Source organism: Mesoplodon mirus (assembly GCF_964341445.2).
Source record: "Mesoplodon mirus genome assembly, chromosome: 14".
In the NCBI taxonomy this organism is placed as follows: Eukaryota; Metazoa; Chordata; class Mammalia; order Artiodactyla; family Ziphiidae; genus Mesoplodon; species Mesoplodon mirus.
This window is the reverse complement of record NC_138990.1, coordinates 62755405-62779369: the sequence shown is the minus strand read 5'-3', so window position 1 is coordinate 62779369 and position 23965 is coordinate 62755405. Positions and strand designations below refer to the sequence as shown.

General features: G+C 47.7%; 1 protein-coding gene across 1 annotated transcript; it reads right to left on the bottom strand.

Annotated features, from left to right (window-relative positions):
• Positions 1-18009: 18009 nt before the first annotated feature.
• Positions 18010-22209, bottom strand: TMEM247 (transmembrane protein 247; the record flags this gene model as incomplete). The annotated part of the gene is given in 4 exon segments (XM_082642393.1): positions 18010-18291; positions 21006-21353; positions 22092-22172; positions 22174-22209. Coding segments are annotated over 4 exon segments (747 nt in total).
• Positions 22210-23965: the final 1756 nt, after the last annotated feature.

Sequence of the window (23965 nt, the reverse complement as noted above, 5' to 3'; positions counted from 1 at the left end):
GTGCCTACCTAGTTTGAGACTGGCCCTTGACACATGCTGGCCTGTAGGGCCCCTGATCCTTCTCCTGTGGGGGCCGTGGGCAAGGTTGTACACTAAAGGGTGTTGGGGAGGATACACTGCACGTCTACTGGTCTCTCTCTCCATCCAAGAGCAAGGCATGTTCACAGGTGGCCTGCTTTGGGGGACATGGTTGGCTGTGTGTGTAGGGAGTGTGTGTGTGGAGGGGTTTGGAGGGGCGGGGGAAGCCTTGGACCTTAGACATTCTCACTCTGAAGACAAAGAGCAGAAATAGGGCAATGCATGCTCCCTGCTTCCAGGCTCTTGCTCACTGAGAGAATATACACTTGGATCTCAGAGTTTGGAGTCTTGTAATAGTAGTTTGTATTCTCTAGGCAGCACCATGCAGCCCTTCACAGAAAGGAAGTGGTGTGGTTTATAGGCCAGAGTTCTGGGGTAGGAGATTGCAGGCCTGGGTTCTAGTCCCAGGGGTTGCCATGCATTTGCTGGTTTACTCCAAGTAACTCATTCACCATTTCAGTGCCTTAACTTTTCTTAATGAATAAGAAAGTGCCTACAGTATTCTCATTGGGGTGTTTTGTCAATGAAATGAGATAAAACAGAAAGCATTCTAAAAAGGCAAAAAAGATTCCCATGTGCTCCATGCTAATTTTGATATGGAACCTTAACTCAATGAAAATATTTTTATTAGTATACAAGAAATAAAAGACATTATAGAAGTTCAGAAAAGTTTAAAAATCACATATAATTTTATCATCCTGATATAGTTATCTTTTTCTCCTTTCTTTCATATTTTACAGTAATATTTTCAAATGATTGTACATAATATGCCTACCATTTTGTACCTTGATTTTTCATATAATGGTATCACTTGATCTTTGTATCCTTCATTTTCATTGCCTGCAAATTATTGCACCTAATATGTTTTATAATTCATTTAACTATTCAAACTATAATTGACACTTGAGCTACTTTCAAGTTTTCCTTATAATAAATAATCCCATAATTAACACATGGCTCTCTAGTGGAATCAGTCTGTATTTAATATTTTGTCTACTTGTTAAATTAATACATATACATTGTATTAATTTAAAAGATTTAGAGTAGTATAAAGAAAACTTAAATCACTTGTAATTGTACCACTGACAGATACCAGTGTGAAAATGTGGGTGTCTGTCCTTCCACTCTTGCTACTCATATATTGTGTGTAGGGGCACATGTGTGTATACATATTACTGGCCTGATGGTATGTGTGCAGTGTTCATACTGATTTCTTGCTAGTTACTACTTGGCAGGGAGTTAAGAGCATGGAGGTTAAAAGACTGGTCTCCAGACTCAGATTCTGTGAGTTCAAATCCTGCCTCTGCCATTTATTTAGGTAAACCCTTTGGATAACTGCTAAGCCTCAATTTTCACACTTTATTAACTAGTCAACCTTAGGCAGCTTCCTTCTCTAGGCCACGGTTTTTAGAAGAGGGATAATAATAGTATCTGTCTACTTAGGTTGTAAGAATCAATCCATAGAAAGCGCTTAGCAGAATATCTGGCACATAGGAAGTGCTCAGCAAATACTCACTGTGGTCATTTTTTCATACATCTTCCATGTCATGAAAGATTCTTGGAAATCACCATTTTTAACAACTGAACAATATTTTATCGTTCTTTTATACCCTAATCTATTCAATTTCGTTATATAGTTTGTTAATTTCAACAACAAGACAGTGAATTTCGTGTCCGGAAACCTTTGCCCCTGTTTGGATTACTTCCCTTACAAGCATGCTAGAGCTGGAATTAATGGGTTAGAGTATGAGGATTTTTAAAAGACTCTGTAATACATATGCCAAATTGCTTTGACAGAAAAAGATTTTAAAGAACCTTAAGCACAGTTTTCAAACTGCAGCAGCAGTAAGTGCAGTCTTGGACTTTCTTTTCTCCCCCCCCCCCCCCCCCCGCTCCTTTCTTTCTATCCCAGCCCTTTAAATTGTAGCATGTGGAAGCCAACGCCTTCAGGGTCCTAGACTTTTGAGACGGTCCCTTGGTGTGAAAGGGACCAGAGCCTGGGAGAGGGAGGAGGAAGAGAGCACTGGTTTGAATGTCGCTAGCCCCGACCGGCTTAGTAATTGTACCACAGTTGACAGATGCGGCAGCGGTCACGTGACCCGAGTATGACCTCATAGCTCCCGGCTCCCCCCACCTCCTTCACCCCACCAGCCTGGGCTAGGGCACCCAGAGCCGACTAGGCGGCAGCAGCGGTGGCGGGAGGGGGAAGGCATTTCTATCACCCCTACTTGGCAAGCTATCTAAAGGAGACCTGGGGATTTGGGAACTCTTTGGTTCCCTGGTTGAAGAAGGGGGACGCTAGGAAGCCCAGAATTCCTAATCACTGGCCAGCGAGAAAATTCAACAGCACGATTAGCAAGTATTTGCTGAATGCAGCTGGGTGCCAGGTTCTGGCTGCGGGCCAGGCTTGGTGCCAGGCGCTGTTCAAATTTCATCGCGCTTAATTCTTTTATCCGCCTCTTACTGCTGAGAAGAGAGGTTTGGAGACACAGATGAGAAAACTTATGGCTTAGCTGGGAAGTGAGGACTAGCCCAAAGCAAGAGAAAACTGGAGGAAGCAGTGGGTGCCGCGCGTGTACATGGGGTATTAGACTGCGGCCAGCGAGGCTGGGGGTGGGGGTGGGTGGGGACACTGCCCACCCGAAGGCTTCTGGGAGAAAGGACCGGTGAGGTGGGACACAACAAAGCAGAACAGATCTCACACTGACCTGACAGGGCATCTGTAGTGGATTTTGGAGGAAAGCTGCAAATAAAACAAGTGAGAAGAGAAAGACGAGGGAGGAAGGTATTGACAGGACGAAGGGGGAACTCCTTGGCCCAGTTTCACAATAGTGAGAGCCCTCACCCCCCACGGCAACGCTTTAAGGGTGCCCTCAGGTCCCTCAAGCTTTAAGGAATCTTCAAAGGTGCTGATTTTGCATTCATTGTAGGCCCTCCCCTTGCAGGCAAGAGCCAAGCTCTGTGACGTGGTGCTCTAAATGTTTTTCTTGTAGACTCCAAAAAATTTTTTTGAAAATATGCGTACCCCTTTGCACATTTTTAGGAGCCAACACACAAAATTTTTCCATAGTTTAAACAGTTACATAGGGTGTACTTTCTGGTGTACGCAAATATTGACATTTAAAGATATAAGTGTTGCAGTACTCTGAGAAATGTTTCTAAATGAAATACTATAGTGATTGGATACCCACTGTAATCCTTTTAAAAAAATACATGAAATTCTGCCTTAACAGTTGGAAAAATTTCATCTCTTTTTCCTCCTTGAATTTATATTTCCTTCTACTTTCCCTACAGAATTTTATCCTAATACATTTTTATGATTGTATATCTTTTATGCATCACCCTATCATACTTCTCTCCAACCAAGCTATGCATATAAAATGAATTTATTTTTAAAATTTCTTGTGACCATAGATTCTAAATGTTAGAGAATATTTTGTCTGGATTTGTACCATGACAACTAATATACAGTTAAATCAAAACAAATGCTATTAGAAAATCTAATAGCTACTAAGGAAGCATAAAAAATAAAGATTAATTGAAAATACATCTCTTAATGAGAAGAAGCTTTTTTTCCCTACCCCAATTAGTTCATATATCCATGGATGAATATTACTCATCGCTAGAAGGGGTCAAGGTTCGGTATTAATTCTATTTATTTTGTTTTGTTTTTTAAATAGGTGCAAGAGCTGAGCTCAGAAATCTTTTCACATACATAAGTACAAAGGAATGTAAGGAGTTTTGTTGTAGCAATGTCGCTCAGTTTTATAAACTTCTTTTGAGTTAATCTCAAAGATCATATGGGTAGATCATTAAAAACCTATCAGCTGACAACAAGAATAGATTCTCCTTCACTTTGAATGAGAGCAGAGAATTGGAAGCTAGTTGATTTGCCCAGTCATTAGTCACCCCTTTTCTCCACATGGATGCTGGCATTTAGACTGTCCTTTCATTGCACCATACATTTTTCCCTAAGCCAATGCACTGTGGGAAGACTTGGGACAGGTAAGTAGTGTGCCTTTCTTTTGGGAAGTGGGAGAAGGGTGATTGTGCAAGCGAAGCAAGAGGGAGAACAAGCAGCATCCCTCGTCCATGTGCTCAGACAGGACAGCTGTGTAAGAGAGCGCTTGTGGAAGTTGAGGACTCGTCATGTGAGGCTCCTAAAATGACTTACACCGAAGTACGTACCCTTTGGAGGGTCTTCATGTATTCCCAAGAGCACCTGTACCTTAGTTTGTGCTGGTCCATTGCTGGATGGATGAGCAAAGAAAGGGAAGGTGATGGGGCGAGGGGTCCCTGCAGGGTCTGAAGGTCTCTTTGTAGGAGGAAAGGTGCCCTGGGCAGAGGCGACCTCCCTGAGGGGTGACCACCTCTCTGTAGGGTCTTTCTGAGGAGGGGATGGAAACAGCAAGGATCTGAGCCAGCCACACTGGCTGCTGTCTGTCTCAGACCCAGACTCTTAGAGCTTTCCTTCTCCTTTTTTTTTTTTTTTTTTTTTTGCTGTACACGGGCCTCTCACTGTTGTGGCCTCTCCCGTTCCAGAGCACAGGCTCCGGACATGCAGGCTCAGCGGCCATGGCTCACAGGCCCAGCCGCTCCGTGGCCTGTGGGATCCTCCCGGCCCGGGGCACGAACCCCTGTCCCCTGCATCGGCAGGCGGACTCCCAACCACTGCGCCACCAGGGAAGCCCCTCCTTCTCCTTTTGATTCAACCTACTTTGAGCTCTTGAAAGATCTTCCTTCTTATTCTTCCATGTGGGGCCTCTGCAGAGCAGGGGGGCTGGGGGGCTCCACACAGAGAAATCAGAGTGGAGAGGAGCATAGTGGGACCATCGAGGGCCCGAGAAAGCTAGAGTCTCCATCCGTCCCTGACAGAGGGCTGGCTACTTTGCTGGCTCTCTATCCTCTCCATCCCAGGGTGTGCTCATTCGTGGGGTCTTGGCTTGCTGCTGTGGCACTTTTGTCATTAGAAAAAGGCCTTCTTTGGGCAGTACAGCACCGTGAGCATATGAGGTGGGGCTCACAAGACACCTCTGTACTAAGAAAATCTCTCCCCTTCCTGTGGACCGATGCAGCCCAGTGCCAAGGGGCATGGCTTGGCCGGGCGAGGGTGGGCCGCATTTCAGTGCCCACTTGTCCCCTCGACTGGGCACCTTTTGGCATTGCACAACCTCATAACCATGTGGGGCACGCTGCTTGTTCTAGCCTCTCTGTCTTCGAGCATACTGTCTCCCCTCTTGGAGTGCTGTCCTTCTAGCTGGAGTCACCAAACCCTACCCACCCTTTGAGGACGGCCTCAGGTGCTGCCTTCTCCTCCAAGAACCAGGCTCCTCCAGCCCACGATCATCTCCCCATCATGTGGCTTCCTGCAATTCCCTGTCTATAGACATTAATTATACTGGAAATGATGGAGGGGTATTTATACTAGAGCAATGGTCCTCAACTGGGGGCAGTTTTGACCCCCACAGGACATTTGGCAGTGTCTGGAGATATTTTTCATTGTCACACCTGGGGCCGTGAGCCTGTTACTGGCATCTAGAGAGTAGAGGCCAGGAATGCTGCTAACTACCCTACAGTGCACAGGACAGCTCCCCCTCTCTCCAAGCAAAGAATAATGTGGCCCAGAGTGTCAACAGTGCCGAGGAGAAACTCTGGACGAGATGATCTCAAGTCTGGAAAACGCTTTATGTCACACCCTAAGTTATATTTGGGGGTTTTTATATTGTGTTTTAATGATCAGTGTCAGTGTTATTTTGCAACCAGATGGTAACTTCTTGGAGGGCAGAGACCGTGTGTCTTGCAGGTCTGTGCCCTAAAGGCACTAGCACAGGATCCCCCAGAGTTTTTGTCCATCAGGAAGATACAGAGGAAGCATGAAGAGATGCTCTCTGGCCTGCCCCAGCCCTGCTCTCAGATGTTTCCCATGAGCCTCTGCTAGAATTCCTTGCCAGTTGGACTCTGTTACATTATATCCTAAAGCAACAACAACAGCAAGACTGAAGACAAGAGAGCCAGACAGACACGGATTCCTTAGAATGGCTCAGGGAGCCACCCAGTCTCCAGCCTACCCCTCACTACGTGCCTAAGCCATGGGCTAAGCTGAGGAGACGTTGAGAGAAATCATTAAACTTCAAGGTTGTGGGCAGCCAAGTGTCAGCTTTCTCTTTAGCCTGGAGTGAAGAATCTATGAACTGTTTCCTAAATCAGTAAATGCAACCTGGGAAACCCCACAGCAGGATTCATTAGAAAGAAAAGCTCTGATAGATTTCTCTCAAGTGTAGCATCTCTCAGCATCAGATCTTTATATTTGAGAGGGTCCAGAGCACGAGGACAAAGGGAGGTCCACAAGCCACGTGTTTACGTATCTTACACCTGTAAAGCGAGCTAACAAACTGTTCAGTGTTCCAGCTTCCTATCTTGAAAAATATATCTTCATGATGACCTAGAAGGTCAAGTTTGAATTGAGAATGCTCCTATTCCTCTGATCCCCATGCTGGAACATGGTGGTTTGGGGGAGACCTGGCCCCCGCCCCGCCCCCCTGCACTCCTGGCCCATGGCCTGTCCCCTTCTCCTTCACCCCCCAGCTCTGCCTCACCCTTGGAAGGGCCTGATGTGGGCATCCAGCCTACATATTCAGGTTCCAATCACACCTCTTCTATGCTCACCACCATTTCAGTCTACCCTGTGGAGGGAGGATGGACGTGGGGAAGAGGACTGACTGCAGGCTGGAGAAACAGGTTTGGGACCTTCTGGGCAAGGAGTTCCTTAGTCCTATATGCCTAGGGTATGTTCTTGGGAGGTGTGAGTGTGGTGGGCACGTCCACTTGGCCCTACAGACTTTTTACCCTGTGGGGAGGGGTGAGACCAGATAAGAATCAGAGGGGAGCCCTCTTAAAGTGCTGGCCCAGAGTGAGGTCTCTCTTATCGGATCGAAGGGCACACTCTCTCCCAGAGTAGCAGGAGCTACATCATGTGCCCTGGGCCTCCTGGAGGCCAACCCCCCACCCCTACCCCTGCCACACGCAGACTGGGCAGGTACCTCAAGAGCCATTTTGGAGGGTAACAGCTTTATTGAGATATAATTTATATACCATACAATTTCCCCATTTAAAGTGTGCAATTAGATGGCTTTTAGCATATTCAGGTTTTGCAGCCATCACCACATTTAATTTTAGGACATTTCATCACCCTAAAGGAAACTGTGCACCCCTAGCTCTCATCCCCCAATCCCTCTGTTCCCCTAGCCCTAAGCAACCACTAATCTGTCTCTAGAGATTTGCGTATTCTGGACATTTCATATGAATGGAATTATAAAATATGTAGTCCTTTGTGATTGGTTTATTTTACTTAGCATGATGTTTTCAGGGTTCAACCATGTGGTAGCATGGATCAATGCTCCATTCCTTTTTTAAAAAATAAATTTTATTTATTTATTTATTTTTGGCTGCGTTGGGTCTTCATTGCTGCGTGTGGGCTTTCTCTACTTGCGGTGAGCGGGGGCTACTCATTGTGGTGGCTCCTCTTGTTGCGGAGCACGAGCTCTAGGCCCGTGGGCTCAGTAGTTGTGGCTTGTGGGCTCTAGAGCACAATCTCAGTCGTTGTAGCGCACATGCCTAGTTGCTCCGCAGCATGTGGGATCTTCCCGGACCAGGGCTCGAACCCGTGTCCCCTGCACTGGCAGGCGGATTCTTAACCACTGCGCCACCAGGGAAGTCCCTTCATTCCTTTTTATTGCCAAATAATATTCCATTGTATGGCTCTCTCACACGGTAGTTATCCACCCATCAGTTGATGGACACTTGGGTTGCTTCCAGACCTTTCATGGTCTTTTCATGGAGCCTTTTGTGAGTGTACAGACTATGCTTGTCTGTGGTTTCCCACTGGCATCCCCTCTCAGCAAGGTCCTACCACCATTTCCCTTGGCACAGACATCAATACCTCAACCCCTCATGGGGCCAGAGCAGGGCTGTTTTCCCTCCAGAAGTGGAGAAATGGCTCCCTTTCCACATGTGGGTTCTCATGTATGCTCTAATAGCTCCACACTCCCTTGTTTAGGTTCATCCCCACGGCTTTCTCCAGAGGCCAGGCTGGGAACAGGGGCCAAATCACCTCCATTAGCTATTGCTGAGCCCACGTTCCAACTCATGTAATCCTCTTCTCCTTAGCCAAATGGGAAGGCCCTTGCATGATTCAGAACTCTTGGTTCCAACTGACAGAAACACAATTTAAATCTAAGTTAATAGCAACTGAAAAGCTTAGGGATGTCTCTGTTTCAGGTGGATCCAGGGGCTCAAATCATGCCAACAAGGACTCACTCTCTCTCCTTCTCCTCCCTCCCTCCCTCTCCTTCCCTGAGTCTTCTCATCTCTTCTTGGCTTTGCTTTTCTTCACGTCAGCTTTATTCTCAGTGAGGCCTTCCCCAAGTGGAACAAGACAGCCTCCAGTAGCTCTGGACATTTATTCTGCTTGCTTAGTACCCAGTGGAGAGTTTGTCTTTCCCAGGAGTTCCAGCAAAAGTCCTAAGTCTGAGACTCATTGGTTAGGCTTGGGTCATGTGTCCACACCAGAACCAATCACTTGGCCAGGAGATGGAATGCTCTGATTGGCTAGGTCTGGGTCTTGGGTCCACCTTCGATTGGAAGTCAGCCCACTTGAACCTCATGGACAAACATTGAGGAACAGGGAGTTCCCCAAAAGAAAATCAAGGGGAAATGAACATTGAACACACATAGCAGATGTCACTGGAACCATCCTATGAACTGGCCTGTCTGGGGTCTGCCCTACTAATTTATCATACATGTTTAGAAATGCCTGAATCCTAGTAGTGGACATTCCTAGGCTGAAGCTGAGATCCCTGCTACATGTGATAAATTAATTTATGAGATTCTAGAAGTTAATATCCAAGATATTACTGTTCCTAAGGAGGGTTTGTAATTGAACATGAACAAATACTTAGTCCAGGAAATTTTGCCCTAATAGTAGAATTGTAAGCTTTATATAGCAGGACAGTGGAGAAAATATTTTTGAATTCAAGAGACCTTTTGGAGACCCAGATGCACCGTAAGTAGGTATGTGTCCAGACCACCCATGTATAGGATCTAAATGTCCTTGACGTAATTTCATAGTACTTTATCCATGCCGGGGATGAATGGAGTCAGGTGGGGTAGGTGGCAGAGGGCCCAGGGAGTCATAGGCAGGGGTCCTGGGTGGAGAGGAGAGAGCTGGTTGTAGCAGCACAATATAGCTCTTCTCCGAGATTCCCCCCTCACTCTTTCCGCCCCTTTCCGTATTCCTTTGTCACCATGGCAACTAAGGATGCTCGCTCATCCTCTTCCCCTCTCCAGTTGGCTCCGATCCCCAGGACCCACCTGTCTGTCTCACCAACTTCACAGAGCTGTTGCCAGCCTCTCTCCACGTCTCTCAGTGAGGGCACCCAGCTTTGCCCCCCACCCTCAACGCCCTCTCTTGCCTCATTTCCCCACCCCCAGGCCCCTGCCTTGCCCCTTCTTTAACTCTGATCCAGGCTCGAGCCAAATTCCCATCTTCCTTCAAGAAGTTGTATGAAAATTGGATTTTTGCCACTCTAACCTGATTTGAAATGCATTAAGAGATCTGTCTCTTGAAACACCTCAAGGTGAGGCTATTTGTGAAGGGAAGAAGCATGCTTTACTGCTGCTTCTGTGCTTAAACGCGGTGCTAGAGTGAATCACGTTCTATTTTCGTAACTAGGAGTGTTTTCTGTTTGAAGAAATCCCCCAGCATGTCTCTGAGTGAAACAGAAGACTCTATCATAAGGGAAATCACATCTCAAGTTCAAAGTTTGTGAACTGGTGGGCCCACAGACTTTTGTTAGGTCCACAGAGTGCTTAAAAAGATGGAACCAACAGTTAAAAGATGGAACCAACACATAAAAAGACTGGATTCCTGGATGCCCTTGAACAACTAGACAGGGGGCCTGCATCCTCACACGGTGGAAATGGGAGGGAGGGAGGGGAGTGGGGGGCTGCCTTTTTTACACTGGCTCTTCCTTTCTTCTTAGCTGCACCTGGCCAGCTCCCCTCTTTTACCTGCCCCCCCTGGGTCCTTCTGGCATCCCAGTTTTTGACTCCCACCCTAGCTGATCTGTTTTGAGAATCAGGATGGTCCTGCAGTGTGTGGTTTGCTTAGGGCAGCCGTCTGGAGTTCCACCAATATTAGTCTGATATCTGAGAGCAGGTGGGCTTTCTGCACTTCTCTGTGCTTCCAGAGTCTTCCAGTCAAAGCTCATTGTTTTCTAGGAGCCCACTCGGGCCAGCTCTGATACCAGGGGAGGCTTTGTGTATGTGAGGATACAGAAATTGTCCAGAAGTGAAGACAATGAGAGTGAACTGTAAGATTTCTCTCTGGGTCCGACCACCTCCCTTTCACACCTGCCATAGTATCCAGGTCTTCAGGATGAGCCAGGCATGGCTGATTCAAGAGGGAAGACCCCCCAGGCCAGTGACAGACCCACTCACATGACTGGATGAACCCAGCAGAGGATGTTGGGTGGGGTCCAGAGGAAGCTATCAAGGGCTTTGAGTATGGATCTCCCTCTCGCCAAGAAAATAGCAGGTGTGTGGAGTTCCTGGGCTAGTGAGTGAGGACTTACAACCTTGTCCCCTCTCAGAGACATTTCCCTCCACAGCCTTTGGTGGGAGGAAGGGAGAGAGTGGGTGGAATGAAACGGTAGATTTTTAAGCCAAGTACCTTTGAAGCCACTATCCGTAGGTGTGCACAATATAGAGAGACATAGTGGACTGCACAATACCATGTGAAATACAGTAACAGTACTCTTCACATACGTTATCAAAGCAGCTCTGAATCTTCATTCACAAATACAAAAAATGAGACATAGATTTCTTAGCTTTCTTTAAAGCAACTTTCAGCTCTGCGCCACACTTGGTCTCTGCCACCTTCTTGCTGAGGGAGCTCAGGCAACTCCTGAACCTCTCTGAGTCTCATTCTCATCTGCAAAGTGAGGATGGTTATAGCACTCCCTCGGGGTGGCCGTGGGATGAGATGAGTTGACATAAAGCTTGTTGCATGGGGCAGAATATCCAGTAGGTACTGGGGAAGTGTGTGCTCCCTTCTCTCCTCTCCAGCACATCTTCACAGAGGCTTGAGCTCGGGATCCTCTCTCAGGTTGTCTAGTGTATCCTTTAGTTCATTGGCTTGTTCATTCATTTGCTCCAAGCACTGATTGAGCCCCCGGCAGTGGGTTGGTCCCTGCAGCACACAATTAGCTGCTCTGGCATCTCCTGGTCAAAGAGAGTGCTGGGAGGAGAGCGGGTCCATGATAGAGGATGTCTGAGACCGCCCTCCCCCGCCTCCCTTCCCCACCACTGCCTAAACTAAGGGTTGCCTTGCTCAGCACTTTCTGCCCGGCTTCCTGGTGGCTGTCTTCCAAGGCCTGCTTTCTGCCCCAGGACCCTACAAAGGCTCCTTTGATGAAAAGTTTGCGGCAAAGTGACTGTGTCATTTGATACAAATGAGGCTCATGAGGGTAAAAAGTGTTGCCTTATTCTCCTATTTTGGGATTTTCTAGCCCAGAGAAAAATGGGCAGCTGAATGGGGCTGGGGGCAGAAGCCAGGAGGGAGGGGAAACGCCAAGAGTTGGAGAGCTCTATGCTTCTGTTAGCCCTGGGATTAGCAGCTGCAAGCCTGGGGCGTGACCTGCACACCAAGAGGTGCCTCCCGCTCAGCCAGACTCTGCTTCCAGAGCCGGTGGTTGTACAAGGGGCACCCCCGCATTGCCTGGGAGGGGACCTTTTGTTCCCCCAGGCCACCAGACTCAGCATCCTCCACTGCTGGGCCTGCTCCCGTGGTCCCCACCCCCTTTCAAAATGCATAGCACCTGCTCCCCTTCCTCCAGCTGATGGGGTGCCGAGGACCAGGATGGGATTTGAGGGGATCCACAAAAGCCCCCCACCCCAGAGGGTCTCCTTCATCCACCTCAAGGGCTGGCCTCCTGGGCGGACTGCCACGGCATTGGTACCAGGCCCCATGCTCAGGGGGACCCTGCGCTCAGGGAGACCTCACACTTGGTTTCAGGCTCTGCTGTCACCACCTTGGAATTCTCAATAGTTCTTGAGCAAGACACCCTGCATTGTCCTTTTGCACTGGGCCTCACAGACTCTGGAGCCAATTCTGATCCTCTCCACTTCTCCCAGTTCTTAAAGTCAGGTCCGTGATCCCTATCTTAGATCCCGGTCTTTGCTCATCTTTTACTAACACCTCTCATTTGTACAGCTCTACATTTTCCATGAGCCTGCACACTATTATCATACCTGTCACCACAAGTCCCTAAATCACTGACTCATGCCAGAGTTGTTTGTGGGATTTGTCTCATGACCCCAGGCCCTTTGATGCCACCCCTTTGTTCTTGAGGAATAAAAATGCCTACCTCCTGACCCTATCTGCGATACCCTCCTACTTAAGTGTAGGAAGATTGCAAGTCCAAAGCCGATCCTCCACTTGGCTCTTAAGAGCCGTGGACAAGCCCTCTGGGAGCGCTTAATAAATACTGACTAATGAACCTGCAGCTGCTGCTCCTTTGGCTAATTAAATCTAAATAAGTCACAGATTTTAAATTATGCAATAAGGCTTGGCCAAAACAGCTTAAAAATGCGGGAGCCCTAGTTTTTCTGCTGTGCCCTGTGGAAAAAATCCCATCTTTTAATCATGCTTAACCTTCCTGAAAGAACAGTGGCAACCTTTAAATAATGAATGAATGTATATTAGCGAGATGTTTTTCCCCCAAGCTACACACAACGGAGCTAGATCATAAAAGGGACAGAGGCAGAGATAGGCCTGGGGGGATTCCGGAAGTTTCTGGTGAATCGCAGAGTGCTGGGAGAAATCATTTGGTTGCTCAGAAGCCCAGAGCAAGGACTGGTGAAGAGCACAGAGGGAGGAGGGGCGGATGCACTGCCATCCAGCCTGCGCCTGCCAGCTGTGATGGAGGCTCCCACAGTACTGGTGGGGGCTACATGCTCAGTTATCCTCTCTCCACTCCTTCCTATCTTGCCTCCACGTACCCTCCCACCCCCGAAGACCCTCCAGGCCAAGAGCAGTGTCTTCACGACAGAGCAAAGGTTGAATTGAGTCACATCACCTAGAGCAGTGCTTTGCAGACTTTCAGGTGCACAAGAGTCATTGGGGATATTGTCAAAAATGCAAACGATCAGTGGGTCCAGGGTGGGGCCTGGGATGCTGCATTTCTAAGATGCCTGGGGCTGCTGGTCCTCAGATCACGTGTAGAGTAGCAAGGATTTAGGTTTTGTAATAAAGCTGAACATTACAATCAACTGGGACACTCTTCAGGTGCTCCCTGGACAACATCTCAGGTCAGTTAGATAGGAATTTCTGAAATCAGACCCAAGGCTCTTTGGTCCCTTTCTCTCCCCATTCCCCACCTTTTTTTTTTTTTTTTTAAACTGAGTTAGAGTCTAGACAATTTTCAGGTCACCCAAATAAAGCCTAGAAAGCTTAACCAACTTGCTTGCAGTCACCTCCTAAAGTGGGATTAGAAACAGATCGGGCAGGGAAGTGGCCTTGGAAACCAAGCCTGCTCCCCCTTCCCTCCTGCAGATCTCAGCATCTCCAGGACTCTAGCCCCGTCCCTGGGCTCAGGGTTGCAACGTATGTGATTCCATTTGGGGAGCAGGAAAGATTCTTCTATCTTTCTCCTCCTAAGCCTTCCTGAAAGTTCACTATTAGTGCTTCATTGCTTGGGCTGAAGCTGAGTGTAACGTGTAGGATCTGTTTGTTACACTCTGTCTTCAGCATCACGGTGTGAGTGGGATGACAGGACAGACACTGGGGGCACTGGGCTCTGTTCTGTGGAATCTGGGACTCAGGAAGGGGAGGGACTCTCAGGGCAGACTCACCTCCTCCTGCAACTTTGCTGAGGGCTCCCAGCACAGAGGGGTGTGCCCTTCTAAGTCCCCAGGCAAGGCTGTGGCCCTGGTTGTGTAAGATACTGGGGCCTCAGGCAGAGGTCAGGAGGATGAAGACAGGGCTGTTCCAGTTGTGTATCCGGAGAAAACCATGACCTCCCTGCTGTGGTATGTGAGCCAGGCCTTAAGGCAGAAGTGCAGCTGTGGGCCAGGCCCAGCTTGGCTACAGCTGTGCCCTACCCAATTTTCTCAATCTGGACCATGACACTGGGGCAGGGAGTGGGAGCTGGGCTTAAGAAAGCAGCAAGGTAAGGTAGACACAGTTATTTGCTTATTCAATATCCACCCCTCCCCTTCCCCACCCCCACCATATTATCAGAATCTTAATTTTGTTCAAGGCTGCAACACTGTCCAGGCCAAAAACTTACCACACCTCATATGTCCTGAAGCTAGGAGCAGCAACATGACCAGTCTGACCAATGAGATGTAAGCAGAAGTCTCTAGGTGGATCTTTCTGGAAAGCTTTTAAAAAAGATGGCTCTTTCTTTTCCCCCTCTGCTGACCTGGAGTTGATACCTGGAGCTATAGCAGCCATCTTGAGATTATAAGGCTAAAAGCCATGGGGTGAGGAGGATAAAAGCCATATGCTAAGGATGGTGGAACAAAAGGAAGGATCCTCTATGACTGAGTTCTCTATGACTTCCTTGACAAGTTTCACCATCACAGACTGCCCAACCTGGGACTTCTTAGTATGTGAGACACATAAACCCCTATTTGGTTAAGCCACTGTGGCTGGGTTTCTCTTATAGATAAATGCAGTCTTCACACTGGGACCTTAGAAAGAATGTTCCTGGATTGGAAATGGGAAGAGAAGGTCAAGGAAGAACATGGCCCCCAGGAGAGGGGAGGGGGGAGGATTTCCTCTCTTTTTGGGGGGAGGGTCACCATCTCACTCTACAATCTTCAGGGATTCCTTATTTCCCAAGGGACTAAGTTCATATTCCTCAGGTCAATATTCAAGACTATAAAATTTGGCTCCAAATCAGTTTTCCAGGCCTGTTACCATTCACTGGAGCAAGGATGTGCCTGCTCCTTCTTTGAGTATAGATTATACACTCCCACCCTGATCTTAATTCACATGAGTTCTTCCTACTCCTTTCTACCTGTCCCAGGCTTACCTGCCCTTGTGGGCTGCTCTTTTGAGAAGACTTCCTATCACCCTGGGCTCCAGGGACCTCTCCTTTAATCTTCTTCATCACTGAGGTCTATGTGCCTGATAGTTTCTTTATACTTTAGTGTGTATTAGCTGCATCTCCTCGGCAAGGCTGTGAGATCCTCCAAGGCAGGATTTTGGGAGTGTGGAAATACAGAAAGATCACTTTGGAGTCAGACTTGAGATCTAAGATGATCTTGGGTACATCACTTAACCTCTCTGAGCCTCAGTATCCTTGTCTGTGAAATGGGGATAATAATGTACATGTCTGCCTCCCAGGCCTCCATAAAGCATGTAGCCAAGTGCCTGGCACATTGGAGGTGCTCCAGAAGGGCTTGTATGTTGACTTGTTGCCTGCTTGGTAACCCGAGGCTGTGCCTTTTTTCTATCTTTTGTATCTCTCTCCACTTTTGTCTCTCCCTTCCTTCTGATTTTCTGCGTTGCATTTGAACAGTGAGGTCTGTATCAAGTTTGGGGAGTGACCATGAGCTGTTTTCATTTTTGCTTAGGGTAGATCTTCGGCTACTGGCTTCAGTCTTCTATCAGAGTAGGAAGTAAGGATAGAGGGGAGATTTCATGGCCATTTGCTAAGGGGGTGAGAAGACATGCTAACTTAACTGAAAGGAGTTTACTAATCTTTCTCTGAAGATTTGTAAGGAAAATGGGTGTATTTAAGTCCAGTTTTACCTGGCAACAGGATGATGAATTGAATGGCCTTATAGCAGTTGTTTTTTTTTTTTTATAAACAAACTCCCAATTCTGTTTGTTCTAGTGAATTAAACATCTGGGCCTTAATCTTTTTGATATCCTGATCTCCTCCTTCTTTTGCCTCAATCCCACCCCAGAAACCCAGATCAAATTAGATTGTGAGAAGTGACCCATAGCAAAAAAATTCTGCCATTGAAAGTTTAATGAGAAATGACAGTTTTATTACTTCCAAGTAAATACCTGTCACGCGCAGCTATAAATGGGAATGAATGTATTGAACTGGGTGGAAAATGAGACGTCACCGTGGACTGAAACGGCATGATAATGTGTACTGACAATGAGTCCCGCTGCGGTCTTCTTTTTCATGTGTTTTCACTCTGCATCACTCAGAGAGCCCAGCAAGACAGAAACGTATTCTTTTGTTCCTCTTAAAGCAGAGCCTTATGTCCAGGAAGAGGAAGGGTCAAAAAAGACTTGATTGATTGCAAAGCTGTGCCCATTCAGTTTGCTGCGTTATCCTTAAAGTCTCCCATGCTGGCCGTCATTCCTGGGCAGGGCTGGCGAGGTGGGGGCCGCTGACAACTTGCTGTGTGTGCACGCGCACGTATGTGTGTAGAGAATGGGGGAGGTGAACTCCTTTCCCTTGTTACACTGGGCCACTTCTGTGCCTCCTGTGAGTCCCCTAGTGCCCAAAGTCTGTTCCTTTTGGTTGTTGCTGCCTGTTGTTGTGTATATCTCTATTGTAGACAACTATTTGCTATGTATCTGTGTGTGTGTGTGTATGTGATTTGAGGGCTGGGCGTGTGGCCTGTTTAGTTTTTTTTTTCTCCTATTTTTCCACTGGAGCAGCATTGCTGACTGCACCTAATCAATCAATGCCTCCTTACCAGTGCCCCTAGGACTATGCCCAGAGTTTGCCCCCATCTCACCCAGGCATGTGCTGCTCAGCGATCAGGATATCTGATAGGCCTGTCCTGGGTTTCCTGGAGCTTCAGCATCTCTCTTCTTGAGTTGCATGTTGCTGAGGGCAGGCTCCAAGCATGCATGGTGGACTATGTACAGTCCTGCTCAGGCCCAGGGCTAGATGGATCCTTGCCGATGCCTTGCTGATGCCATCTTGACATGTCTGCAGAGCTGGAAAGAGCTTGGGTAACCTTGGCTCCTGTATTAGTTTCCTGTATTAGTGTTGCTGCTGCAATAAATTATTACAAATGTTGTGGCTTAAAACAACTCAGGGGCTTCCCTGGTGGCGCAGTGGTTGAGAGTCCGCCTGCCGATGCAGGGGACACGGGTTCGTGCCCCGGTCCGGGAAGATCCCACATGCCGCGGAGCGGCTGGGCCCGTGAGCCATGGCCGCTGAGCCTGCACGTTCGGAGCCTGTGCTCCGCAACGGGAGACGCCACAACAGTGAGAGGCCCGTGTACCACAAAAAAACAACAACAACAAAAAAACCCCTCAGATTTACTCTCTTACAGTTCTGGAGGTCACATGTTTAAAATGGGTTTGGCAGGGCTGCATTCCTTCTGGTGGCTCTAGGAAAGAACCCATTTTCTTGCCTTTTCTACCTTCTATGGGCTGCCTGCATTCCTTGGCTTGTGGTCCTGCATCACTCTCCCCTCTGCTCCCATGGCCGCATCTCCTTCTCTGCCTCTCACCCTCCTGCCTCCCTCTTATAAGGACCCTTATGATTACATTGTGCTCATCTGGATAGTCCAGGATCATCTCTTCATTTCAAGGCCCTTAATTTAATCTCAAAGTCTCTTTTACCACGTAAGGTAACATATTCACAGGGATGTGGATGTCTTTGGGGGGCCTACCCTCAAAAGCCTACCACAGCTCCCCACACCTCAGGGAAGATCTATCTGAGTAGATGTGGTGGATCCCAAGTCAGCCTGGTCATGGTATGATTTCTGTGATTCTGGAAAGGCTTTCTAAACCCTTCTCCCTACAGATACTTCCCTGGACTGCTACCTTCTGAAATTCTCCTCTTGGGGAATAAAGCATCTTCATCCACAGTGGGAACTCAGGCTTAGTACAAGGCCTGATCATGTCTCCACCCTAAGGTGTAAATGGTTGACAGCAAACCTTTCCTAACAGCAAGTTCTGATGGGAGGGAGGCACAGGTGAGGGAAGGAGGTGCCCAGTGATGGAGAGAGCGAAGGCACTTGGAAGTATGACCATAAAGTTTTAATCAAACAGAGCAAAATGGCTGCGATGCTGAACAGGTAGTGCTTGGAGAAGAGAAAGAAGATCATCTCCTTGGTGACATAGATTATGTGTATGAAGATGAAGCAGTACAGAAACATGGTGAATTGGTTCTGGGGGAGAAGGAGGTCCTGGAGGCCCCCCGAGAACGTGGGGGAAAGAAGAGAGTAGAAATGGCAAAACCAGGGCTTGGATACCAGGCAGACCTGGGCTTCGATCCTGCTCTTGTCCCTTCTTGAATGTGACCTCGGGCAAGCTGTCTTCCTCACCTAAGGTGAGGGTAATCGTGCCCACCCCACAAGATGATGATGAGGAAGGGTGAGGACAAGAATGAAAATTCTAGGCAAGGTCAAAGGCACAGAGGGGGCTCATGAGTTTTCACTTCTTGAGCCTGGTCTTAGCCCTCCTGAGTCAGGCCGCCCCCTTCCTTTCTTGGTACACTCCATGCAGCCTCTGAGCCCACAGGTGGGCAGTCTCTTTCCTACTTGAGATCCCCACATCTGGACACCAGGTCTTGGGCGTGTTCTCTGGACAGTGTCCCCAGATACTCCACCTTGTTTTCTGGATGGTGGCACAATGAGAGGGGGTCCCTTGGGCACAAATGACTGTGTCTGACTCTCTGGGCCCAAGTGCATGTCACATAAGGTCAGGCTGTGGTCTCTCCTGCGGACAGGTAGTAAGAGACAGGTGATGGGGCCTCCCTAAACTCTTAGGGTTTTGGATGTGGGGGAAGGCAGCTTGAGCTGTCTGGCTGATTCTGCCTGTGTGTTGCTCTTTTCCAGAATCTATATAATTAAAGTTGAACAGACCCCCATTTTAACTGTAGAAAGCATCAACATATAAGTAGAGTAAAAACTGATATAACTATTTTGATCTATAGTTAAGAAGGCATCACCCATGGTTCATTCTTTAAAATATCTTTTCAACTCATGCCACATTTTTTGTAAGCAGGCATATGGCAGGGACTGTGATGCCCTAAATTCACTAGAAACATATTCATAGAGATATTTTTCAATACAATGACAATTATCTACCCACCCACCCACCCACCCAGAAAAAGGGAGGTGGGAGGCTTAAAAATTAAGTCAACTCTCCAAGTAAATGCACAGGAAGTAAAACACTTTTGTAAACTATTGTTAAAGACTGGGGTTTTGGTCATACTATTGTTGAACCAACTACGTAAAATGTGAGAGTAACTAAATAAAACTGAGGGGGCAGGAAATGACTCCAGTGATGCCACCTCTAAAAGGAATAGTCAGGAAGATGGAAGACCAGAGGAAGAAACCCAGTGTTCTGGTGGGACTGGAGGGCTGGACAGATCTTGTGTTTCTCTGCAGACCTGGTGTGGCTCTGGTTCCATGGACTTTCTGCCACTGTTTGTGGTCTACATGCTAATGGCTGATATTTGTGATTTTGATAACAAATTGTGCATTTGTGAAACCTTTTAGACTTTTCAAAACACTTTCAATGGTCTATTTTTTTTTAAAGCAGAAGACAGAGAGCAGATAGGACTATACACCAAGGATTTCCATCTCCTCCAGCAAGGAGAAAGAATTTCAAAGCTAAAAAGCAGGTATTTTGTGAGCAAGAAAAACAAAAGATAATTGTTAAGAAGCCAGCATGTGTTCATTGAGAACAAATCATGCAAAACCAACTTAATTTTCTTAAAAAAAATAGACCAGTCAATTGGGGAAATGCTATAGTGTAATATCTTAATTCTGGGAAACCATTTGACAGTGTGTCTCAGTACAGTTTTCTGGACAAGGTAGAGAAATGTGAGCTGGAGATAATGTAACTCAAGGGTGCTGATTAATGGAACATTGCTAACCTGTAGGGAGATCTTTTAGTGGTATTTACTTTAGGTCATATCCTCCTCAACAATTATAGCAATGACTTGGATAAAGCCAGAAGGCAAGTTTCTCAGAACTGAGGATGACTCAGAGCTGGGAAGCATAGCCTAATACATTACATCCTGATAAAATTGAGAAGTGATGAACGTAAGTTGTTGCATTTGTGTCAAGAAGTGAATTGCATGAGTACATAAAAATGGTAATAGCTAACACTGAGTGCTTACCTCAGTGTGCCAGGCTCACTGCAAAGTGCCTCACATGCATTCTTTCATTTAATCCTCACGACAACCCTATGAGGTAGGTATTACCTTATACATGAGCAGACCAAGGCCCAGCGAGGATCAGTAACTTGCCCAGTGTCAAACAATTTATATGTAGTAGAGCCAGAATTTTAACCCAGGACTGTCTGATTTTAAAGCCCAGACAGCACTGCTTTAAACAATAACATCTTTCATTATTTAGTGCTTATGATGGCCCAGCCAGAGTGCTAAGCATTTCCCATGCCACTTAATCACAAGCAGGCTTTCTTATCCCCATTTAGATTAGGGGAGAGTGGTCCATTTCTTGCCAAAAGATGTCTAAGTTTTAGTTGACAGCAAGGCAGCGTGATCCAACAGAATACATGCAGCCCTGATCAGGGGAGCAAGGGGATAGTTCTATCAAAATCCACTAGCCAGACTGCAGTGGGAGTTCTGGGTCTAGTCCCAGGCGTCCTATTTTAAGAGATGCAGAGAGTAGAGAGTGGTGGAAATCCAGACATAGAGGAAATACTGAAGAGTCTTCCCTGAGGAGGAAACCCATAGACAGGCAAGTGGACAAGGTGGCTTCCAGGTCCCTCCTGGGGAGGGTTGATCCTTGAAGAGTTGGATCTCAGCTTAACATGGAAGCTCTAAAGCAGTGAGCTGGCGGGCGTAGGGCGGGGAACAGCCGAGAAGCAGGTAAGGTGGGCTCCCCGTGCAGGTCAGGGATGGGCTCCCCTCACCCCTAGTTTCCCCGCACCCTTCGCCTCCCAGTTGGGACCTGTCACCTACCAGGCGGGGCGTCGCCTGCTGCCGCAGCTGCTCCATCGCCTGTTCGTGCTGCCGCTGCCGCTCGTTCTCCTCCTGCAGGTACTTGAGCCGCTTGAGCTCGAACTCCATGCGCACCTTCTCCAACTCCATCTCGTCGTTTCGCTGGGGCCCTGGGGTCCCGAGGGCCACTGCGGCTGGGGCCAGGGGCAGCTCTGCACGTTCAGGTCCATCGCCCGCCTGGCCATTGGTGGTGGCGGGGCCGGCCTTGGAGGACAGTGACTTAGGTGGTCCTGGGCAGCCTCTGTCCTCACAAGTTTTCATCTCCTCAAGGTAGTCGTAGGACGAGTCTGGCTTGGGGGACTCTGCCTCCTGGGCCTGGGAAGGGGGAAGTGGGGGGTCGGGAGGGGTTAGCATGGGGCCACCCACCCCCTAACCCGCCACGCTCCTGCAGCCCCAGGCACAGTGCACTGGGGTGCTTGAAAGTGGTGTGAATTGTAAACATCTAGACTGAGTTCTTCCGAGAAACTTCAACGGAGTTATCAGGACCTGAGAGTTAAGGAGGAGAGGACAAACGGACACAGAAGAATGGCGCCCTAAAGTTGCAAGTGGGGCCTTTGGGAGGGTTGAGTAGAAGTCTGTCTTCCTCGTGATCTTCAGATCACTACTGGAGGTAACTTTCCCACCTCCCACTCTACTTTGAGGCCAGTTAGACATCCAGTCCTCTGGGGGCCACAGAGGGAGGAAGAAACCCAAGGTCTGCATTGAGAGAACCTCAATATATGGGAACCAACGATAGGGTTATGGGGAAGCCTGGTTCCATCTGCAGGAGGAGGAAAGGGCCCCACATGGAGAGCTAGATGGGGGAGACCAAAGCCAGCTTCAGTCTTCAAAGCCAGCTTCAAAGCCAGCTTGACAGTCTTACGAAGGGCTACCTGGTCTCCGGTTACAGCTGGGTGCCAGTGTGGGGATAGGGTGCACGTCTCCTACTCTTCTTAGCAGTTCTCTGGAATCTAACAGCACTCAGCTCCTATCTTGTGGTGTCCCCATTATGCTCTTCCTCCCCCTGCTGGGACAGGCTGGGGCAGTGAGAAGAGGCATCCTCCTTACCAAAGAAGCCCTTGACTTCCCTTCGGACATGGGGTCATCAGGCACCATCTTGGGGAAGGTTGGGTGGCTTTCTCCTGCCCCTCCGGCCTTCCATCATCTCCCTGTCCTCTGTTGCCATCCAGAAAACCACAATACTGCCGGTTGGGGCCAAAGGACATCTTTTGAGGCATTAACATTTGGCCTCACAAGATTCCACAGCCCGGCCACCATCACAACCCCCTGTCCTCATAATAACCCACATTCCACCAGTTGCTAAGGCCCCTTTGGCAGAGGGTGTGATACCTTTGAGGTGCCATTATTAAGAACTATAGGATGGGCCTTTGCCACCCCTAGGGACTGCTGTGAAAACTAGAATTCCACCACCTGAAATCCAGAATTCCATCATTTGAAATCTGTTCTCTTGAGTTCCTCTCTTAAATGCAGCCTGTATTGAGATGAGTCACGATTAGCTCCACAAACCCTGTTATGGGCTGAATTATGTGCCCTCACCCCGCACATTCATTTGTTGGAGTCCTAACCCCCAGGACCTTAGAACGTGACTTTATTTAGAGATAGGGTCTTTACAGAGGTGATTAAGTTAAAATTAGGTCATTAGGGTGGTTCCTAATCCAATACGACTGATGTCCTTAGAAGAGGAAATTTGGACACAGACATGCACAGAAGGAGATGATGTGAAGATGGGAGAAGATGGCCATCTAAAGACCAAGGAGACAGGGCTTGTATTAGTGTTCTCCAGAAAACCAATAGGAGCTCAGCCTCATAAATTCAAATAGAGCTTATAAAGAACTGGCTCATGGGATTATGGAGGCCGAGAAGTGGCATGATCTGCTGTCTGCAAGTGGGAGGCTCGTGAAAGCTGGTGGCATAAATTCCAGTCTGAGTCTGAAGGCCTAATAACCAGGACTGCTGCTGGTATAAGTCCCAGTCCAAGGCCAGGAGGAGGCCAAGATCTCAGCTCAGACAGACAGAGGAAATCAATTCAGCCTTCCTCCAGCTTTTTGCTCCATTCAGGCCCTCAAAGGATGAGATGATGCCCATTCACACTGGATAGGGCAATCTGCTTTATTCAGTCCACCAATTCAAATGCTAATCTCTTCCAGAAGCATCCTCACAGACATACTCAGAAATAATGTCTAACCAGATATTTGGGCATCCCAGGGCCTAGTCAAGTTGACACAGAAAATTAATCATCATAGGCCTGGAACAGATCCTTCCCTTACAGCCTTCAGATGTAACCAACCCTGCCGACACCTTGATCTTGGACGTCTAGCCTCCAGAACTGTGAGAAAATAAACTTCTGTTGTTTAAGCCACCCAGTCTATGGTACTTGGCTATGGCAGCCCTAGCAAACTAATACAATCTCAATTATTCATTGAATGGATTGAATGGGACCAGTAAAGAGATTGGGGGCTGGGGAATATACTTTGTTGTCTTCAGTTTTGTGGAAATGACAAAAAACATTTTTGGTAATTGGAGGCAAGGTTGCATATGGAAAGAGAAAAGGCTGCATTTGAATTCTAGCTTTGCTACTCTCTCTAGCTGTGTGTCCAAGGGAAAGTTATTTTACCTTTTTGCTGCTCAGTGTACTCATTTGTAAATGGGGATAAAGATCTAGCCACTCCCCTGCACTGCAACACTGATGTGAAACTAAGATAGTGTCTTTGCATAGTATCTGCCTCTACAGGGGCTAAGTAAATGAAACCATCATCATTATTATTACAAGGGGCTTAGTCACTGGAGAGAAGAAAGTGCTCAAGATCTACCTTCTTGCAAATATTTTTTTTCTTCTTTTTGGCCACTCCGCATGGCTTGCAGGATCTCAGTTCTTTTTTTTTTTTTTTTGCGGTACGCGGGCCTCTCACTGTTGTGGCCTC